Source organism: Tiliqua scincoides, chromosome 2 (assembly GCF_035046505.1).
Source record: "Tiliqua scincoides isolate rTilSci1 chromosome 2, rTilSci1.hap2, whole genome shotgun sequence".
In the NCBI taxonomy this organism is placed as follows: domain Eukaryota; kingdom Metazoa; phylum Chordata; class Lepidosauria; order Squamata; family Scincidae; genus Tiliqua; species Tiliqua scincoides.
The window spans coordinates 267,100,042-267,117,238 of NC_089822.1; the positions used below are offsets into that span (position 1 = coordinate 267,100,042).

The window sequence follows — 17,197 nt, forward strand, 5'->3', positions numbered from 1 at the left end:
GCAATTCCTTAGGCAGTTTTTGCCAAGTCATTAATATATCCCTCAGGCACATGTCTCAGTTTGCCTCTGTGATTCCCTGTATTCTTTTCTGTGTGTTTTCTACCCTTTTCCCCAACTTGCCAGCAGTAACCTGTGCCATTCAGCTGCTCTCACCCCAGGCGGCATTCAGGAATTGCCCTATTGCTTTGCCAAATCCCATAAGCCTGGGGTGCAGGACCAGATTCAAGGAGAACAGAGTACCTCTGCCCTGAACCATTGCACAGAAGAGGGAATCTTGGCAGGTGCAGCTCAGAATGGAAGGGTTTCAAAAGTGGCACCAAGAGGCCTTCCTGGAAGGGGTCAAAACAGGAAGGAAAGTCCCCCCCCCAGCACGCAATCAGGGGCTCGCCAACACATGCAAATTTCAGCTGAGTCTGCCCAGTCCCAGTGAAAGCAGAACCACCATTTCACGCTAAGGAGTCACTCGGCCCCAGCATGGAGTTGCTAAACGTGAATGTTTTTCACAAGATCCTTCCTTGTAAGCCAGCGAGAGGGAAACCGCTGGGGGTGGGAACTCTGGCAGCTGAGGATCCAGGTTCAAATCCCTGCTCAGCCACAGCTGGCTGACCTGGGCCACTCTCTCTCGCTCTCTCAGCCCACCAACCTCACAGGATTGTTGTGAGGACAAAAGGAAGGAAGGAACCGTGGGCACCACCCAGAGCTCCTTGGAGGAAGGGTGGAATAGAAACGTGAACAATAAACAAACTGGCTGTGGCCTCAGCCAAGGAGGAGTGGCATAAAGCCCTCAAAGGACTTGCCTCGAAGCAGCTGATCAGAGTCTAAGAAGGAAGCAGGGCTGAGAAAAGGCCAACACTTTTGTCTGCAGTGTTGCTGGACAAAAGCCAGCCTTGAACATTAGTCTGCCAAATGTGCGCAGCAAAATGTGTTTTGCTTCAACACGCAGAGGTCAACTCACCTGGGAATTCAGAACAAAAGGCCAGAATGACCACTGTGGGGCCGTCAACAGGACAGCGGAGCGAACCACCTCAGGGCACCTCAAGTTTGGCTAACAGTAACCACGAGAAAGAGTCTTCCAGAAGAATGTACACTTAGGATTTATTACGAGACACAAAACACCAGACAAAGGCACTGTCTGAAAGGAAGACCAGCTGGGCTGTCAGATTCTTTTCATGCGCCAGAACGGACAGCACTCACGGCGTAGCTGAGGGCCCGAAGTGACGTCATAAAGCAGGACGTGACGTCAGGAAGGAGATGCTGGTCAGAAATGTGCACTTGGTTCTCACGTAGGAACTAGCTAGTTGCAAATGTCAGAAGAGAAAACATGCAAATCCTGATCATATTTTCAGGAGTGGGAGAGCCCAATTATCACGTGCGCTGCCCTTTCAGCCACACAGTTAGTTTCTCCCAAGGCATCGGACTGCAGCTCAGGGGCTCTGCAACTGACTCCTTGCCACAAGCAGTGCTGCTGATTATCAGGGGCCTGGATATACAGCTTCAGTGAGATATATCTGGCCGGCCAGCCAGCCAGCTTGATACCCCTGTGTGGAGGATGAGGTGGTTGTGGGGGGACAGATGCTTGTCAACAGCTCCACTTGGAGAGGCAGGGGGTGAAGCGAAAGCAGTGAAGAGAGAGAGTCAGGCTGCCAGCTGGACTGAGAAGAGGAGAAGGGAAATGATCGATCCTCAGTCTGCGGGGTGGATTGGGTGCAATCACGTGGCTCCCTCCACCCGTGTGACCACGCGATGCGCAGCTCAAAACCAAGCTCCACGCAGCCATCCAGATGCTGCACAGTGCTGGAAAAGGTCTGCGTAGCAGCACAAAGCCTTCCAAGGACACTGGGCAGAAGGTCCTTCCGCATGGACAGAATGAGCTACATAGCCTGGGATCCCGGAGAAGTTGGAAAACATGCACCTTCGTGGGAAGTAACATTGACATTGCTAGTGGGGGGCGGGCTGCCCCAGGTGACACACTCAGGGTTAGTGTCATCACTAGTGACCACAATTACAAAAATTACAGTTCTCATGAATAATAATTCTTGTCTTCTTGTTGGCATCCTTCAGTCTCGGAAGACTATGGTATCACACTCTGAATAGTGTTCTAGAACAGAGTGTCCTCTCCAGTGCGCGAAGCCTGGGTAAAGTAGATATGGAGGATAGGCTGTTACCCATGCAGCAAATCCCCCCTCTCCACGTCGCTGAAATGGTCCAATGGAAAGGCAGAAGCCAATACGGTTGGTTCCAGCGGCGTCGCAGAAGTTGCCAGAACGTGACTGTGTTCAGCCATGAACTGCCTCAGGGACTCTGGCTCCGGATTTTGCCTTGAGGTTGACTCCTGAAGCCTTTTCCATAACTGGATGTAGCCACAAGGCAGTGGAGGTTTGGGATCAGAGTTTTCCTTCCCTCAGATAAGCTGCCTTCCCAGGCTAACATGTCCCATCTACCCGGTGGCTGTTTAGTTGCCTCTAATGACAAGTATAGCCAAACTGAGGACCTATTCTTATCCCCAGCCCTCAGGGCAATAATACCATCAAGTTAATACCATTTGTTGTGCTAATTTACAGCAGAGCGCAATGAAACAAAGTGGAGTGAAATTCCTTCTCTCTGAGAACATAAGAAGAGCTCCGCTGGATCAGGCCCAAGGCCCATCTGGTCCAGCTAAATGTATCCAAACAAGTGCCCCACAAAATGCCCCAGGGAGCACACAAGGCAGCGAGACACAACCTGCATCCTGGTGCCCTCCCTTGCATCTGGCACTCTGAGGCAGCCTGCCCCTAAAACCTGCAGCTTGCATGTACCTACAATGACTTGTAACCTGTGATGGATTCTTCCTCCAGAAATTTGTAGATCCGCTCTTCAAGACATCTAGGTCAGATGCCATCACCACTTCCTGTGGCAATCAGTTCCACAGACTAATTACATGCTGGGTAAGTAAATATTTTCTTCTCTCTGTCCTAACTCTCCCAACATTCAACATTCGTGGATTCTGGTGTTCTGTGAGAGGGAAAAGAGCATCACTCTATCCACTTTATCCTTCCCCTGCATAATTTTGTATGTCTCAATCATGTCCCCCCTCAGGCATCTCTTTTCTAGGCTGAAGAGCCCCAAATGCCTTTCCTCATAAGGAAGGTGCCCCAGCCCCATAATCATCTTAGTCGCTCTCTTTTGCACCTTTTCCATCTCCACTATGTCCTTTCTGAGATGTGGTGACCAGAACTGGACGCAATACTTCTGGGTTTAGTATATTCCCTGTGGGTCCTCTGCAAACCTGTGTCAACCAGAAACTATTAAACTTCTTTTTAACAGTTTTAACTCTATGTCTTATTTCTATTATAACTATTGTTACTTATTAAGGGGTATAGTGGTGTACATAAGTGACCTCTTTTATATATTTTAACATAAAACAAACTAAACTTCCTCTGCATATGTGATTTTGGTTTAACAAACCCTTGTCCTATTTACCTTCAAACACATTACATGTCAGGCAAGCTGTTTGAGGCAACTCTGTACCAGCCCCCCTCCCCTCTAAACCTTTATTTTTCATCTCAGTTACAATGCACACAGAGGACTCTTTCTTAAGGATGGTCCTGGTTATCTAACTCATGTTCTAAACTCATCTCTGCAGGTGTCTGTCAAGAACATCCTTGCAGATTCAGATAAGGATGTCTGCAATGTTGAACCCTTTGTCTACTTTTCTGAAAGTTTTTCTAAAATCAAGCATTTTGTTTGTTTAAGACTTACTTCTAATAATTACCACTAATATATGTTCCATATGTGTTGGTTAAACTTTAAAGCAAAGACTAAATATATTCCATGTCCCGCATGTGTTTTTCCCTCTTCTGAAAACTTAGAAGAATAAACAAGTGAGTCTTGGCAGCAGCATGCGATAGCCTTGGCCAGCCCTGTGTGCCTGCCAAGAAGGAGTCTTATCTTCCTTGTTGCCCTACTCCCTTTCTAAACTCTTAAAGTGTGTAACTTCTGTGAAACTAGCAAACAACTTTTAAAAAATAAAAAAGAAGCAGGGGACATCCACTAAAATGGAGTGTTGGGTGGCTTAGGACAGACAAAATAAAATATTTCTTTACTAGGCATGTGGTTGCTCTGTAGTTCTACCAGACCCTTGCCACAGGATGTGGTGACAGCATCTGGCCTGGATGCCTTTAAAAGGGGATTGGACACGTTTCTGGAGGAAAAATCCATTACGGGTTACAAGCAATGATGTGTATGTGCAACCTCCTCATCTTAGAAATGGGCTATGTCAGATGCAAGGGACGGCACCATGATGCAGGTCTCTTGTTATCAGGTGTGCTCCCTGGGGCATTTGGTGGGACCGCTGTGAGATAAAAGAAGCTGGACTAGATGGGCCTATGGCCTGATCCAGTGGGGCTGTTCTTATGTTCTTACTCTTTTTCCCCTCAAAAACAGGATAGGAGGGTCATTATGTCAAAATGACCTAAAGAAATAATGATTGGCAGAACATATAGATCATAACTTTCCCACAGGGAAAATTCCAGGATCTTGTATAACCAAAGTTGTGGGCCAGGAACATTTTGGGATGCAGGGCAGAATGACCTCCTAATTAGAGCCGGGACCATGCACCAAACCTGTTATAATAGGCCCAATAAGGAGGTGGAAGTGACATACAGTGTCACATGGGTAGCTTGTTTATTCCACCTTATTTAATGTGATTTTCTGGGTGTGGTACTTTGGGAAACAAGATGGGAAACTGGGAAGAACATTTGTATCCAAACAGAGGATAAATTGGCTTGTGTAATTCACTTACTATTGTAGAAATAAAGCCTCCAATTCCTTTTAAAAGCTCTGTGACTGCTTGGCATTGCGTCAGTGAAAAGAATCTGAAAATCTGTCCAACAAAGCACCTGAGAGGGACATGATTGAGACATGAAAAATTAAGCAGCTGATGGAGAGAAGAAAGTTTTTTCTCTCTTGTACAATGTCAGAACCAGGAGACATTCACTACAACCGAAAGGTGCGAGGGTCGGAACAGGCAAAAGGAAATGCAGCTTCTCATGACCCTGCTGTAATTAATCTGTGTAACTTCTTGCCACAGGAAATGGTGAAAACACCGGAAGGCCTAGATGTCTTTCAAAGGCATATTTAATATGGTTTCTACCCAGTGTGGGTTCTTTGATGAACACTCAGGCCTGATCTCTGCCTGAAGCTCTTTCCACACTCCAAGCATTTATATGGTTTCTCCCCAGTGTGTATTCTTTGATGCACAGACAGGTCTGATCTCTGCCTGAAGCTCTTTCCACACTCCAAGCATATATATGGTTGTTCACCAGTGTGTATTCCTTGATGCACAGAGAGGTTTGTCCTGTGAGTGAAGCTCTTTCCACACTCCAAGCATTTATATGGTTTCTCCCCTGTGTGAGTCATTTGATGCTCAGTGAGGTATGCTCTCGTACTGAAACTCTTTTCACACTCCAAGCATTTATATGGTTTCTCCCCAGTGTGGATTCTTTGATGCACAGCAAGGTTTCCTCTTGTATTGAAGCTCTTTCCACACTTCAAGCATTTATATGGTTTCTCCCCAGTGTGGATTCTTTGATGCACAGCGAGGTTTGCTCTTGTATTGAAGCTGTTTCCACACTCTAAGCATTTATAAGATTTCTCCCCAGTGTGAGTTTTTTGATGCACAGTGAGGTGTCCTCTCCTACTAAAGCTCTTTCCACACTCCAAGCATTTATATGGTTTCTCCCCAGTGTGGATTCTTTGATGCAGAGCAACGTATCCCCACTGAGTGAAGCTCTTTCCACACTCCAAGCATTTATATGGTTTCTCCCCAGTGTGGGTTCTTTGATGCACAGCGAGGTTTGCTCTCATACTGAAGATCTTTCCACACTCCAAGCATTTATATGGTTGTTCACCAGTGTGTATTCCTTGATGCACAGAGAGGCTTGTCCTCTGAGTGAAGCTCTTTCCACATTCCAAGCATTTATATGGTTTCTCTCCTGTGTGAGTTCTTTGATGCACAGTGAGGTATGCTCTCGTACTGAAGCTCTTTCCACACTCCAAGCATTTATATGGTTTCTCCCCAGTATGGATTCTTTGATGCGCAGCGAGGTTTGCTGCATCACTCAAGCTCTTTCCACACTCCAAGCATTTATATGGTTGCGCCCCAGTGTGGATTCTTCGATGCACAACGAGTTTTGCTTTCATACTGAAGCTCTTTCCACACTCTAAGCATTTATAAGGTTTCTCCCCAGTGTGGGTTCTTTGATGCACAGCGAGGCTTCTTCTGAAATTGAAGCTCTTTCCACACTCCAAGCATTTATATGGCTTCTCCCCAGTGTGAGTTCTTTGATGCACAGTGAGGCTTGTCAACTGAGTGAAGCTCTTTCCACACTCCAAGCATTTATATGGTTTCTCCCCTGTGTGAGTTCTTTGATGCACAGTGAGGTATGCTCTCGTACTGAAGCTCTTTCCACATTCCAAGCATTTATAAGGTTTCTCCCCAGTGTGGATTCTTTGATGCGCAGCGAGGTTTGCTGCGTTACTCAAGCTCTTTCCACACTCCAAGCATTTATATGGTTGCTCCCAAGTGTGGATTCTTCGATGCACAGTGAGTTTTGCTTTCATACTCAAGCTCTTTCCACACTCCAAGTATTTATAAGGTTTCTCCCCAGTGTGGGTTCTTTGATGCACAGTGAGGCTTCTTCTGAAATTGAAGCTCTTTCCACACTCCAAGCATTTATAAGGTTTCTCCCCAGTGTGAGTTCTTTGATGCACAGTGAGGCTTGTCGACTGAGTGAAGCTAATTCCACACTCGAAGCATTTATGTGGTTTCTCATGTTTTGATTTACTGTTAAAGGTTTTAGCACTTTGAGGGGCTTTTTCCCTCCTCTTTCTAGTTTCTTTTTCTGGATCATCTGGAAAGACACTCAAATCCCTACCGTGATGAGCATCAGATTTTTTTCTCTCTTGCTCTGTCTGGCTTCCCTTCTGCTTCTGTGATCTGTCTTCATGTGCAGCTTTCTCACTTCTTTGGAATTTTTCATGGAGTCCGAGCTGTGAGCTTGTACTGAAGCCCTTTTTCCTCTCATAGCACTTCAACCTTTTCTTCCCTGTGCAGATTTCACTGTGTTCATTAATGTAGGATTCAGAACTGATTGTTTCCCCCTTTTCCCTTCTCTTCCCCTTTGGATGTTCTTGTTGTCTTGGGATTTCATGGAAATCAGAAACCTGAAGAATGAGCGCTTCAGTTCTCCTGACAGGTGCTGGTCTTCCCTCCGGCCTCCTTGATCCATCCTGGTCTCTAAGAGTCACTTCCTCTACATCACGCAAGGCCGTTTCTGGTGACACCCCATGTGGCTTCGTCTGATTCTCATTGTCTTGGCTGCACTTTCCTGGAACAGAGAGATTATATCTTGATTAGCAACAGAGAAATGGAACCTCCCATGGACACTATTTAGCATATAAATATACTCAGAAATAAACCCAACAGATTCAGAGGATATGATTCCCAGGAAATTATGCACAGTATTGCAGCCCTTCCGAGTGACCAGCTCTCAGTGGATAGAGCAGGGGTTCCAACCTCCAGTTCAGGGGCCAAATCTGGCCTGCCACAAGACTTTATCTGACCCGCAGCAACTTAGATAACTTTTCCCCCCAACCACACAGTCAACATGCGCAGTTCAGTCTGCCACACTTCTCTCTACATGGCCAGAGTGTGCCAGCCTGGCTAACCCTCACTTTCAATCACCTGGGCCATACGATGTAAGATCCTTATAGCATAAATATTCAATGATAACCTCCAATGTTATCGACTCCAATACTCTCCTATATTACCTCCTTGATGATCCTTATTTTACAGACAAATTTTGGAGCACAAAAATAAAACAATTGGGAGTCGAGCCTGACTTACTTGGCCATCTGTCACAAGACGAGGCATTTAGGCTCATTAAAGGGAGACTCCTGGACATTCATACTTCCAAAATTCTATCTGCTGCTAATAAAATATGTTCACCAATACACTTTCACTTACTGGTTAAAGTAGGGGAAATCCCCAACTATTTATACATTTTGGAATGCGGCCCCTCCCCTTCGGAGCCATGCCAGGCTCTAGCAGCCCAGAATGGCTCTCCAGGGTTTTGAAGGAGTTTTTAGATCCCCACCTGGAAATGCAGCAAGGACTGAACTCAGAATCTTCTGCATGCCAAGCAGCTTCTCTGCCACGGAGCCAAAGCCCCTCCCTTAATGACCTTTGTCACTTTGGAAACTTCCCATCCCGGCATTTGCTCCCCATTTCTCTGCAGAATCACTGATGATAAACACTAACAACAATCCATACCTTTTAGCATCTAGGGCAGTGGTGTCCAAACTTCTCAGTTAGAGCCACACTGTATATTTTACACACAAAAATTCACTTTTATAAATGAATGAATGAATGAAATTTGAATGAATCCATCAATAGCAAAAATATCAGCAATAAAGAATATTTTAAATTGTTGCAGGCGGAAAAAATCTTGTGCCCCCTAATGTGCCCCCAGGCCACAGTTTGGAGACCCCTGATCTAGGGAGATGAAGCAAAGGGGTCCTGACTTACCCAGAAAAGCCACGTTCTCCAGATTCTCCACCATCACTTCTGCATACAGGGCCTTCTGGTTGGGCTCCAGCAGAGCCCACTCCTCCTTGGAGAAAGACACAGCCACCTCCTCAAAGGAAACCGGAGCCTGAATGAAGAAAGGTACAGATTATCCCTACCCAAGACACATTTCAGAGACTCCAGGAGGGGAAACCTGATATTTTCCTGCAAAGCTCAACCCTTTGCATTTCAGCAATTTAAAAGCGTAGTTCTTAAGTTTTGTTCATTAGAATAACAACAAAGAACAAAAAGCATCGCACCAAACTGCTGCTTCCAGAAGACCCCCATGCAGTCCTTCCTCAAGTCACAGTGCCCCCTGCCAGATCTTGGAGACCCCTCCTGCACACTGCAGAGGCAGGCAACTCTGTGACACCTCAGTCCTTGTGGTCTGTGTAGTTTTCACAGAATCTGGGAACTGGAGGGTCCTGCTATGTCATCCACTCCAATCTCCTGCTCAGTGTAGGAGACAGAGCTAGAACACCCTAGCAGAGGGCTGCTCTGAAGGCCCCCATCAGCGGAGAGCCCCATTTGCACTGCTTACTGGTTCGACTGATAGCTGTCACCTTTTCCAGCATCTGGGGCTGAAACTAACTCAGCATGTGCTGGGTTCCCTTTGAAGGGAAGCAAAACCTTTTTGTAAAGGACAGCTGGAGAAAGTGCCCCTGGGCATTTGCAGAGTGACTTATCCTTCCAAAGGCAACACTTCCTTACCTGTGCTAAGACTTAATAGGACCTGGGACTCAACCTCTGCTTGTCCACCTAGAGCACCAGCAGAGGCACAGACAGAGTCCTGCCTGAGCAGTGGTCCAGGGCAAGAAGGCAAGAAGTCTCTCAAAGGAGCAGGAGAAGCTCAGGTTCTACATGTGGGCAGCACCTGGGATGACAGCACATACACATGGATGGCTCTAGCCATCTCCAGTTCTTGGGCACAGTGCTGTGTGGAAATAAGCTCTACTTAAACTACACAGGCCCAACACAGTTCACGATGCTTCCTACAGTTACATCTTTGATTCATAATGAACCTTCACTCCTGCCTCTCTCTCCAAACTGCCCTGGTGAGCTGCAGGGTATTTAGAGCTGCTTCTGAGACAGGCGCTGTGAGCAACCTCCATTCCTGCAAGCAGAGGAGAGAAGGAGCCCTGCCCCTCCTGACTCCCGCCAACGTGATCAGATGTCACCAGTCAAAAGGGGTAGCTGCCACTTGCACATAAGGGCACTCCTGATGGCATTCTTGTGGAATAATCTGCAAATGGGCACCCCCACATCTTGCAGCACGAGAAGCAACTGGAAAGGAAGAAGCAAAGGAGGTGGCCCCTTCTGTCACAGCTCCCTGCAGGCTTCCCTGGTCACCTGCCCCCTACCTGAGCAGACTTCATAGCAGCTCCTCCTTCTCCAGCCCACAGAGGCGGCAACGTGGAACACGATGCCGAGGCCACTCCACTGCCTGCAAGAGACAGAAGGGAAGACGTTATGCCTCCAACTCAGGTAAGAACTAAAAGTTTTTCTTCAGGGCCCCAGATCGGATCTTCTGCCTGCTGACAGAGTCCGAGGAGACAGCAGGAAGTCCTTCTTCTCACAGCACATCATTACTGCCGAGAAGGTACTTCCCCAGATGTGGCAAGTCCTGTGAGCTCAGCTAACCTGACAATGGATGAGATATAGAGGGCAGGTCTATCAGTGTGCTAAAAGATACATGAATCTGGAGGGAGGGTGGGGTGCGAAGGGCAGGGGGGCTACTGCCTTTAGGCCCTGCTTCTGCCCAATTACAGAGAGCAAGATACTGGCCGGTCTGCTGCAGCAAGCAGGTGTTGGGAGGCAAGCTGGCAGGATTGTGCCCTTGATTTGAAAAGAATTAGGGCGCAGTGGCTTTTCTTCCACAACTGTTTGTATCATTTAACCCACTTTAATATAGTTATTGTAGTCTACTCTTTCTATCTTACTGCTGGGCTGCCTCAACAGAGGCCTGAGGCAGAGCTTGAGCAGTGATAATTCCCCCTACTCAGAACTAGTCAGATCTCCCCTGAATACCAAAGGGGTATGATATTTTAAGGACAGTGATGAGCTGGAGTGGGTTCAGAGGAGGGCATGGAAGCATCCACTCTCCATTCAGCTTTCAGCTGGTCAGAGCATGTGTGTCTCACCCCATGACACGGTCTCTGGGAGCTGTAGGCTTCCCTCTCCGGAACAAGGGGTCTGCAGTGCTTCAAGGAACTCCCGCCATTGTGCTTCCCACTGCTGCGATGACAATCCCTCTTCTGGTTCCTGCTTAACATGCGGTGGCTCTGTCCCGTTCAGATGCTGCAGGAGAGCCTCCATCCGGGCTGCAGGGGAGAGGTCCTCAGGTTCTTCCAGCCTCGTCCCTGTCTGGAGACTTTCTGGCTCCTCTTGCTCCATTTTCAATCCCAGCTCCACATGTTCCTCTAGTGCAGGCTGGAAGTGCAGACCCAGAGCTAGGAGTCCTCCCACTTGCTCCACAGCCATTTCCAGGCAGTAGGGATGCTCCCAGCTTAGCTCAGTCCATCTGTCCTTGACAGCAACTATGGACAAAAAGAACTTGCAGTTCACTCTGGGGAGGGAGGGTGGGCAGTGGCTGGAGGAGCTTCCTCAGCAAGGCTTCCTCACATGGGGTCTTTGACCAAAGGGAGGAAACCGTTTGCCTTGAAGGTAGGAGGTGTTGCAGGGAGGCAGTTTACCCAGTCAAGGGATTCTGAGCACCACAGCAATCCTGTTCTGCCAGGTCTGTTGCTGATTCTTCCTTTCAGTACTGAAGATGCAACACCTAATGAAGGGACAGAGAGTTATTTTAAAGGGGTTACAGGAAGACAAATCAACTCGCAACGTTCCCCCAGGATGATTAGTCACAGCAGAGACCAGATGCCAAGACCAGACCAGGACAGGAGTGCCACAGAGGCCAGAGCGGAGGATCTGGGGCTCAGAAGTGCAGATGTGCTACCTGGAGGCCAAGGGACCCGCAGGCTCTGCAGCCGGCACTGCGTACTCTGGGTGGCTCCAGCTCCCAGCCTTCGCCTCCGTGTTGCTCTGGCAGCCTGGGATGGCTCCAAAGGGGAGGTGAGGGGGTGGGGCTCCCTGAAACTTGCACCCTCTGGTTATGCTACTGAGCTCATCAGACATGGCTTGTTGATCTCTATGCCAGTTCACAAAGTATGCTCAATGTGCTGGACGTCACGCAGTGCACAAGACACGTGCCCAGCACTTCAGGAGCCCCCCAAGGGCTGGAGCAGGGTGGCTCCGCCTCAGGAGTGCAGGCAGGGGAAGCCCAGGGGTCTGCAGGGGTCAGTCTCTGCCCCCGACACCCTTTGAGCAGAGAAGCAGGAGTGACAGGGCCTCCCTGACATGTCCTTGGCCTGTGGAACTCCCTGCCACAAGGGGCAGTGGGGCCTTTTCGCTGGCCTGTCTCAGGGCTCTCCTCCTCTGGGCCTGTGGAACTCCCTGCCACAAGGGGCAGTGGGGCCTTTTCGCTGGCCTGTCTCAGGGCTCTCCTCCTCTGGGCCTGTGGAACTCCCTGCCACAGGGGCGGTGGGCGCCTACATGCTTCCTTCCCCTTCCCCCTCGAAGGGGCCCCTCTGCGTGCTCCGCCGCCCCCACCTCCCTGCCCCCCTTCAGTTCCAGGGACGCTTAGAGTCAGTCCCCCCCAAAGGGCTCCTGCTGCTGTCCCGGAGCCCCTCCCCCGCCGCCCTCCACGGCCTCGCCCCTCCTGGGGTTCTCGCGGGCGCGCTGGGGGAGGGGCTCTTGGGGAGGGCTCCGCACCTGCCTGCCTGCCTCCTTCCCCACCCCCAGCCTCACCTCAGCAGCTTCCAGGAGGCGCCGCCATCACGCCTCCCGCGCAGGGCATCCTGGGAGTGGTAGTTTTCTCCTCGCCCTCTTCTGGGCAGGCGCCGCCATCTTGCCTCTGCCGCAGCGCCTCCTGGGAGTGGTAGTTTCCTCCTCTGAGTCTTCTTAGGCAGTCCCTCATGGAACAGCGGCTTCCCTCCGCTCCCATGCTGGGCAGGATGGCTCTTTCCAGGAGCTCCTGCCCTCTCCTGCCGCTTGGTGGGTCGCGACCTGACTGTGGTGGGTCGTGAAGCTTCCGTCGACGGTGGCGGTGGAAGAGGAGGCCACAGAGCTTATGGAGAGGGGCCCGAGGGTCCCACGCACTCAGGGCCTGGCTCCCGAGCAGGGCAGGCGGAGGAGGCGGCCAGGCAGCTGCATACCTGGAGTGGGCAGAGCCCTGGGCACTGCCACATGCCCCCTACAGGCCCTGCATCGCACCAGAACTGCTGCAGCTGCCTCTGAGGACTGCCCACTCAGTGAAGGGGGAGGGGAGGGCGGCCCTCAGGCGACCCTCATGTTGCCTCCTCTGACTCTGCAGGGGACACTGCCATTCCCAGGCTCCAGTGGCCTTCCGCACCCTTCTGAGCACAGCACTGGGGCCACTGGAAGGGGCGGCACTCCCTGTCCTGGGCTTCCAGTGGCCCCAGAGCGCTCTGAGGGAGCCTTGCGCAGAGCCTGCGCCGCCTCCTCCGCTCCCCACCGTTTCCAAGGGGGAGCGCAGGACGCAGCAGTCGGTTTTATGGTGGCGAGGATGACATCACCACTTCTGGGTCAGGGGTGGGGGCGGCACACTCAGAGGTGGCCCCTCATGCCGGAAAGCCCTGCTCTGGAAGGGTCCCGGTCTGAGGGACGCAACCCCAGAAAACAGCTGAGAAGGACGGCCCTCCCTCCGAGGGGACAAATGTATTGAGCCCAGTGGAAAACGAAACTAAGGGTGACACCTACATAAGGACAACGCAGCTCTGAGGGAAGGGAACAAACATTCCATGACTTTGAGGAGGCCTCCGTGAGTGACACCCAACTGCAGGATGCAGCACACATCCCATTGGCACCACTGTGCCAGTGCTGGAAAGGACTATCTAGTCCAATTCCTATCACTGGCCCACCAAATGCTTCAAGACAAGACACAACCTGCATCCATGTGCCATCCCTTGCATCTGGCAATCTGAGGTGGCCTAACTCTAAAACCAGGAGGTTGCACTACCTCCCTGTAAAATATGGGTTCCCAACCCGTAAGCCAGGGACCACAGATGGTCCTCAGGACCCTGCCAGGTGGTCCACGAGGTCTCCTGAGGAAGGGGGCAGCTGAAAGTTTGGAGCACAGACACTGATCAGGTGGCCACCCTGGCAGGTCTGGCGCCACCACCTCAGCATGAGCCAAAGGGGGGCAGAGCCCAGCTATCTCCCAAGGCTCCTTGTGGCTGGCAGACCAAGGCCTGAGCCCCCATGACGGGGCTGCGTGCAAGCGGGCTTGGGTGTGTGAGAGACAGCCATGAGGATCTCTCTGCCGCAATGGGAGCAGGTTGAGGGTGGTTGGGGTGGCCACTCTGGAGGTTTGGCACCACCTAATCAGCACCAGGCAACAGGGGCAGAGCCGAGACGTCTCACAAGGCTCCTAAAGGTTGGGAACCCCTGAAAGGAAATGCTAAAATTCTCCCTAAAACACAGGGAGATAACTGAGCAAGGGGTGGTGCCTGGAACATTTCCTGGGTGTGCATGAAGTCATGTTCTGGGTTCGATGGAGAAAATGTCCTTCCAGTTTTGCAGAAGTGGAGCGCCATCGCTCTACTTTCACTTCAAAGCAGCTGGCGGGACCTGCAGGCGCTCACTCGGGGCTCCCTGCACCCCGGGAAGGCTGCTGCAGTCCCAGTCTCTGCAGTCCCCTGAGTGTCGCGATCCTGGGGATCACGTCACTGCCATCCCCTCCCCCCGCTGCCTCCCTCCCTCCCCAGCAGAGACTTAACAGTGTCCCCACAAAGACACTGCTCTAAGCATATATATGGTTTCTCCCCAGTCTGAGTTCTGTCATGTAGAGTCAAGGCATCCCTCCCACTGAAGCACTTTCCACACTCGGAGCATGTATAGGGTCTCTTCCCTGTGTGGGTTATTTGATGTGCAGTCAGACTTGAATTCACACTGAAGCTCTTTCCACACTCATAAGAACAACCCCACTGGATCAGGCCAGAGGCCCATCTAGTCCAGCTTCCTGTATCTCACAGCGGCCCACCAAATGCCCCTGGTTGCACACCTGATAACAAGAGACCTGCATCATGGTGCCCTCCCTTGCATCTGGCATTCTAACATAGCCCATTTCTAAAATCAGGAGGTTGCACATACACATCATGGCTTGTACCCCATAATGGATTTTTCCTCCAGAAACTTGTCCAATCCCCTTTTAAAGGCGTCCAGGCCAGACACTGTCACCACATCCTATGGCAAGGAGTTCCACAGACCAACCACACGCTGAGTAAAGAAATATTTTCTTTTGTCTGTTCTAACTCTCCCAACACTCAATTTTAGTGGATGTCCCCTAGTTCTGGTGTTATTTGAGACTGTAAAGAGCATCTCTCTATCCACTCTGTCCATCCCCTGCATAATTTTGTATGTCTCAATCATGTACCCCCTCAGGCGTCTCTTTTCTACACTGAAGAGGTCCAAACGCCGTAGCCTTTCCTCATAAGGAAGGTGCCCCACCCTAGTAGTCATCTTAGTTGCTCTCTTTTGCACCTTTTCCATTTCCATGTCTTTTTTGAGATGCAGCAACCAGAACTGGACACAATACTCCAGGTGTGGCCTTACCTTCGATTTGTACAATGGCATTATAATATTAGCCGTTTTGTTCTCAATACCTTTCCTAACGATCCCAAGCATAGAATTGGCCTTCTTCATTACCGCCACACACCGGGTCAACACTTTCATCCTCATCAGCCTATATGAAAAGTTTTGATTGTTTGCCCCAATGTGCATGATTTTATACTTACTGACATTGAAGTGCATCTGCCATTTTGTTGCCCATTCTGCCAGTCTGGAGAGATCCTTCTGGAGCTCCTCACAATCACTTCTGGTCTTCACCACTTGGAAACGTTTGGTGTCATCTGCAAACTTGGCAACCTCACTGCTCAACCATGTCTCCAGGTCATTTATGAAGAGGTTGAAAAGCACTGGTCCCAGGACAGATCCTTGGGGCACACCGCTTTTCACCTCTCTCCATTGTGAAAATTGCCCATTGACACCCACTCTCTGTTTCCTGGCCTTCAACCAGTTCTCAGTCCATGAGAGGACCTGTCCTCTAATTCTCTGTCTGTGGAGTTTTTTTAGTAGCCTTTGGTGAGGGACCGTGTCGAACGCCTTCTAAAAGTCCTGATATATAATGTCCACGAGTTCTCCCGCATCCACATGCCTGTTGACCTTTTCAAACAATTCTATAAGGTTTGTGAGGCAAGACTTACCCTTACAGAAGCCATGCTGATTCTCCCTTAGCAAGGCCTGTGCATCTATGTGTTTTGAGATCCTATCTTTGATGAGGCATTCCACCATCTTACCTGGTATAGATGTTAGGCTGACCAGCCTATAGTTTCCCGGGTTCCCCCTCTTTCCCTTTCTAAAGATAGGCGTGAAATTTGCTATCCTCCAATCTTCTGGCACCGTGGCCGTTTTGAGGGACAAGTTGCATATTTTAGTCAAGAGATCAGTAACTTCATTCTTCAATTCCTTAATAACTCTTGGGTGGATGCCATCAGGGCCCCGTGACTTATTGATCTTTAATTTATCAATGAGGTCTGAAACATCTTCTCTTTTAACCTCTATCTGACTTAATTCCTCAGTCAGGAGGGGCCGTTTGGGCAGCGGTATCTGCCCGAGGTCTTCTGCTGTGAAGACAGATGCAAAGAACTCATTTAATTTCTCTGCCATCTCTAAGTCTCCTTTTATCTTCCCTTTCCCTCCCTTACCGTCCAGAGGGCCAACCGCTTCTCTGGCGGGTTTCCTGCTTCTAACATATTTGAAGAAGCTTTTGTTATTCCCCTTAATGTTGCCGGCCATGCGTTCCTCATAGTCTCGCTTGGCCTCCAGTATCACCTTCTTACATTTCTTTTGCCACAGTTTATGTTCCTTTTTATTCTCCTCATTAGGGCAAGACTTCCATTTACGGAAGGAAGCTTCCTTGCCCTTCACAGCCTCTCTAACTTGGCTGGTTAGCCATGCGGGCACCCTCCTGGATTTAGTGGAACCCTTCTTTCTTTGCGGTATACACCTCTGCTGGGCCTCTATTACTGTTGTTTTAAGCAGCCTCCATGCACTCTGGAGAGATTGGACTCTTTTTACCCTCCCTTTCAACCTCCTTCTAACCAGCTTCCTCATTTGAGGGAAGTCCGCCCCTCGGAAGTCAAGGGTTTTTGTTAAGAGATTTGCCTGGTATTCTTCCCCCGACGTGCATGTCAAAACCGATCGCACCACGATCACTGTTCCCCAATGGCTCCGTAACATTGACATGTCTAACCGTGTCCTGAGTACCGAACAATATTAAATCCAGAGTCACCTGTCCTCTGGTGGGATCCATGACTAACTGCTCTAAGGCACAGTCATTTAGCAAGTCAAGGAATCCGGTCTCCTTTTTGTGACCAGAACACAAATTGACCCAGTCAATATGAGGATAATTGAAGTCCCCCATGATTACAACCCTGTCCCTCCTTGTCACCTCCCTGATCTGTTTCCTCATTTCAAGGTCCCCTTCCGATTTCTGGTCTGGAGGATGATAGTATG

General features: G+C 49.9%; 1 protein-coding gene across 1 annotated transcript in view; it reads right to left on the reverse strand.

Annotated features, from left to right (window-relative positions):
* Window positions 1–1,088: 1,088 nt before the first annotated feature.
* Window positions 1,089–17,197, reverse strand: part of LOC136640529 (zinc finger protein 585A-like) — a 36,666-nt gene continuing 20,557 nt past the window's right edge. The window contains 3 exon segments of the mRNA XM_066615685.1: window positions 1,089–5,194; window positions 5,197–6,765; window positions 11,736–11,739. Of these exon segments, the coding sequence (XP_066471782.1) occupies window positions 5,093–5,194; window positions 5,197–6,765; window positions 11,736–11,739 (1,675 nt within the window). The 3' untranslated portion in view covers window positions 1,089–5,092.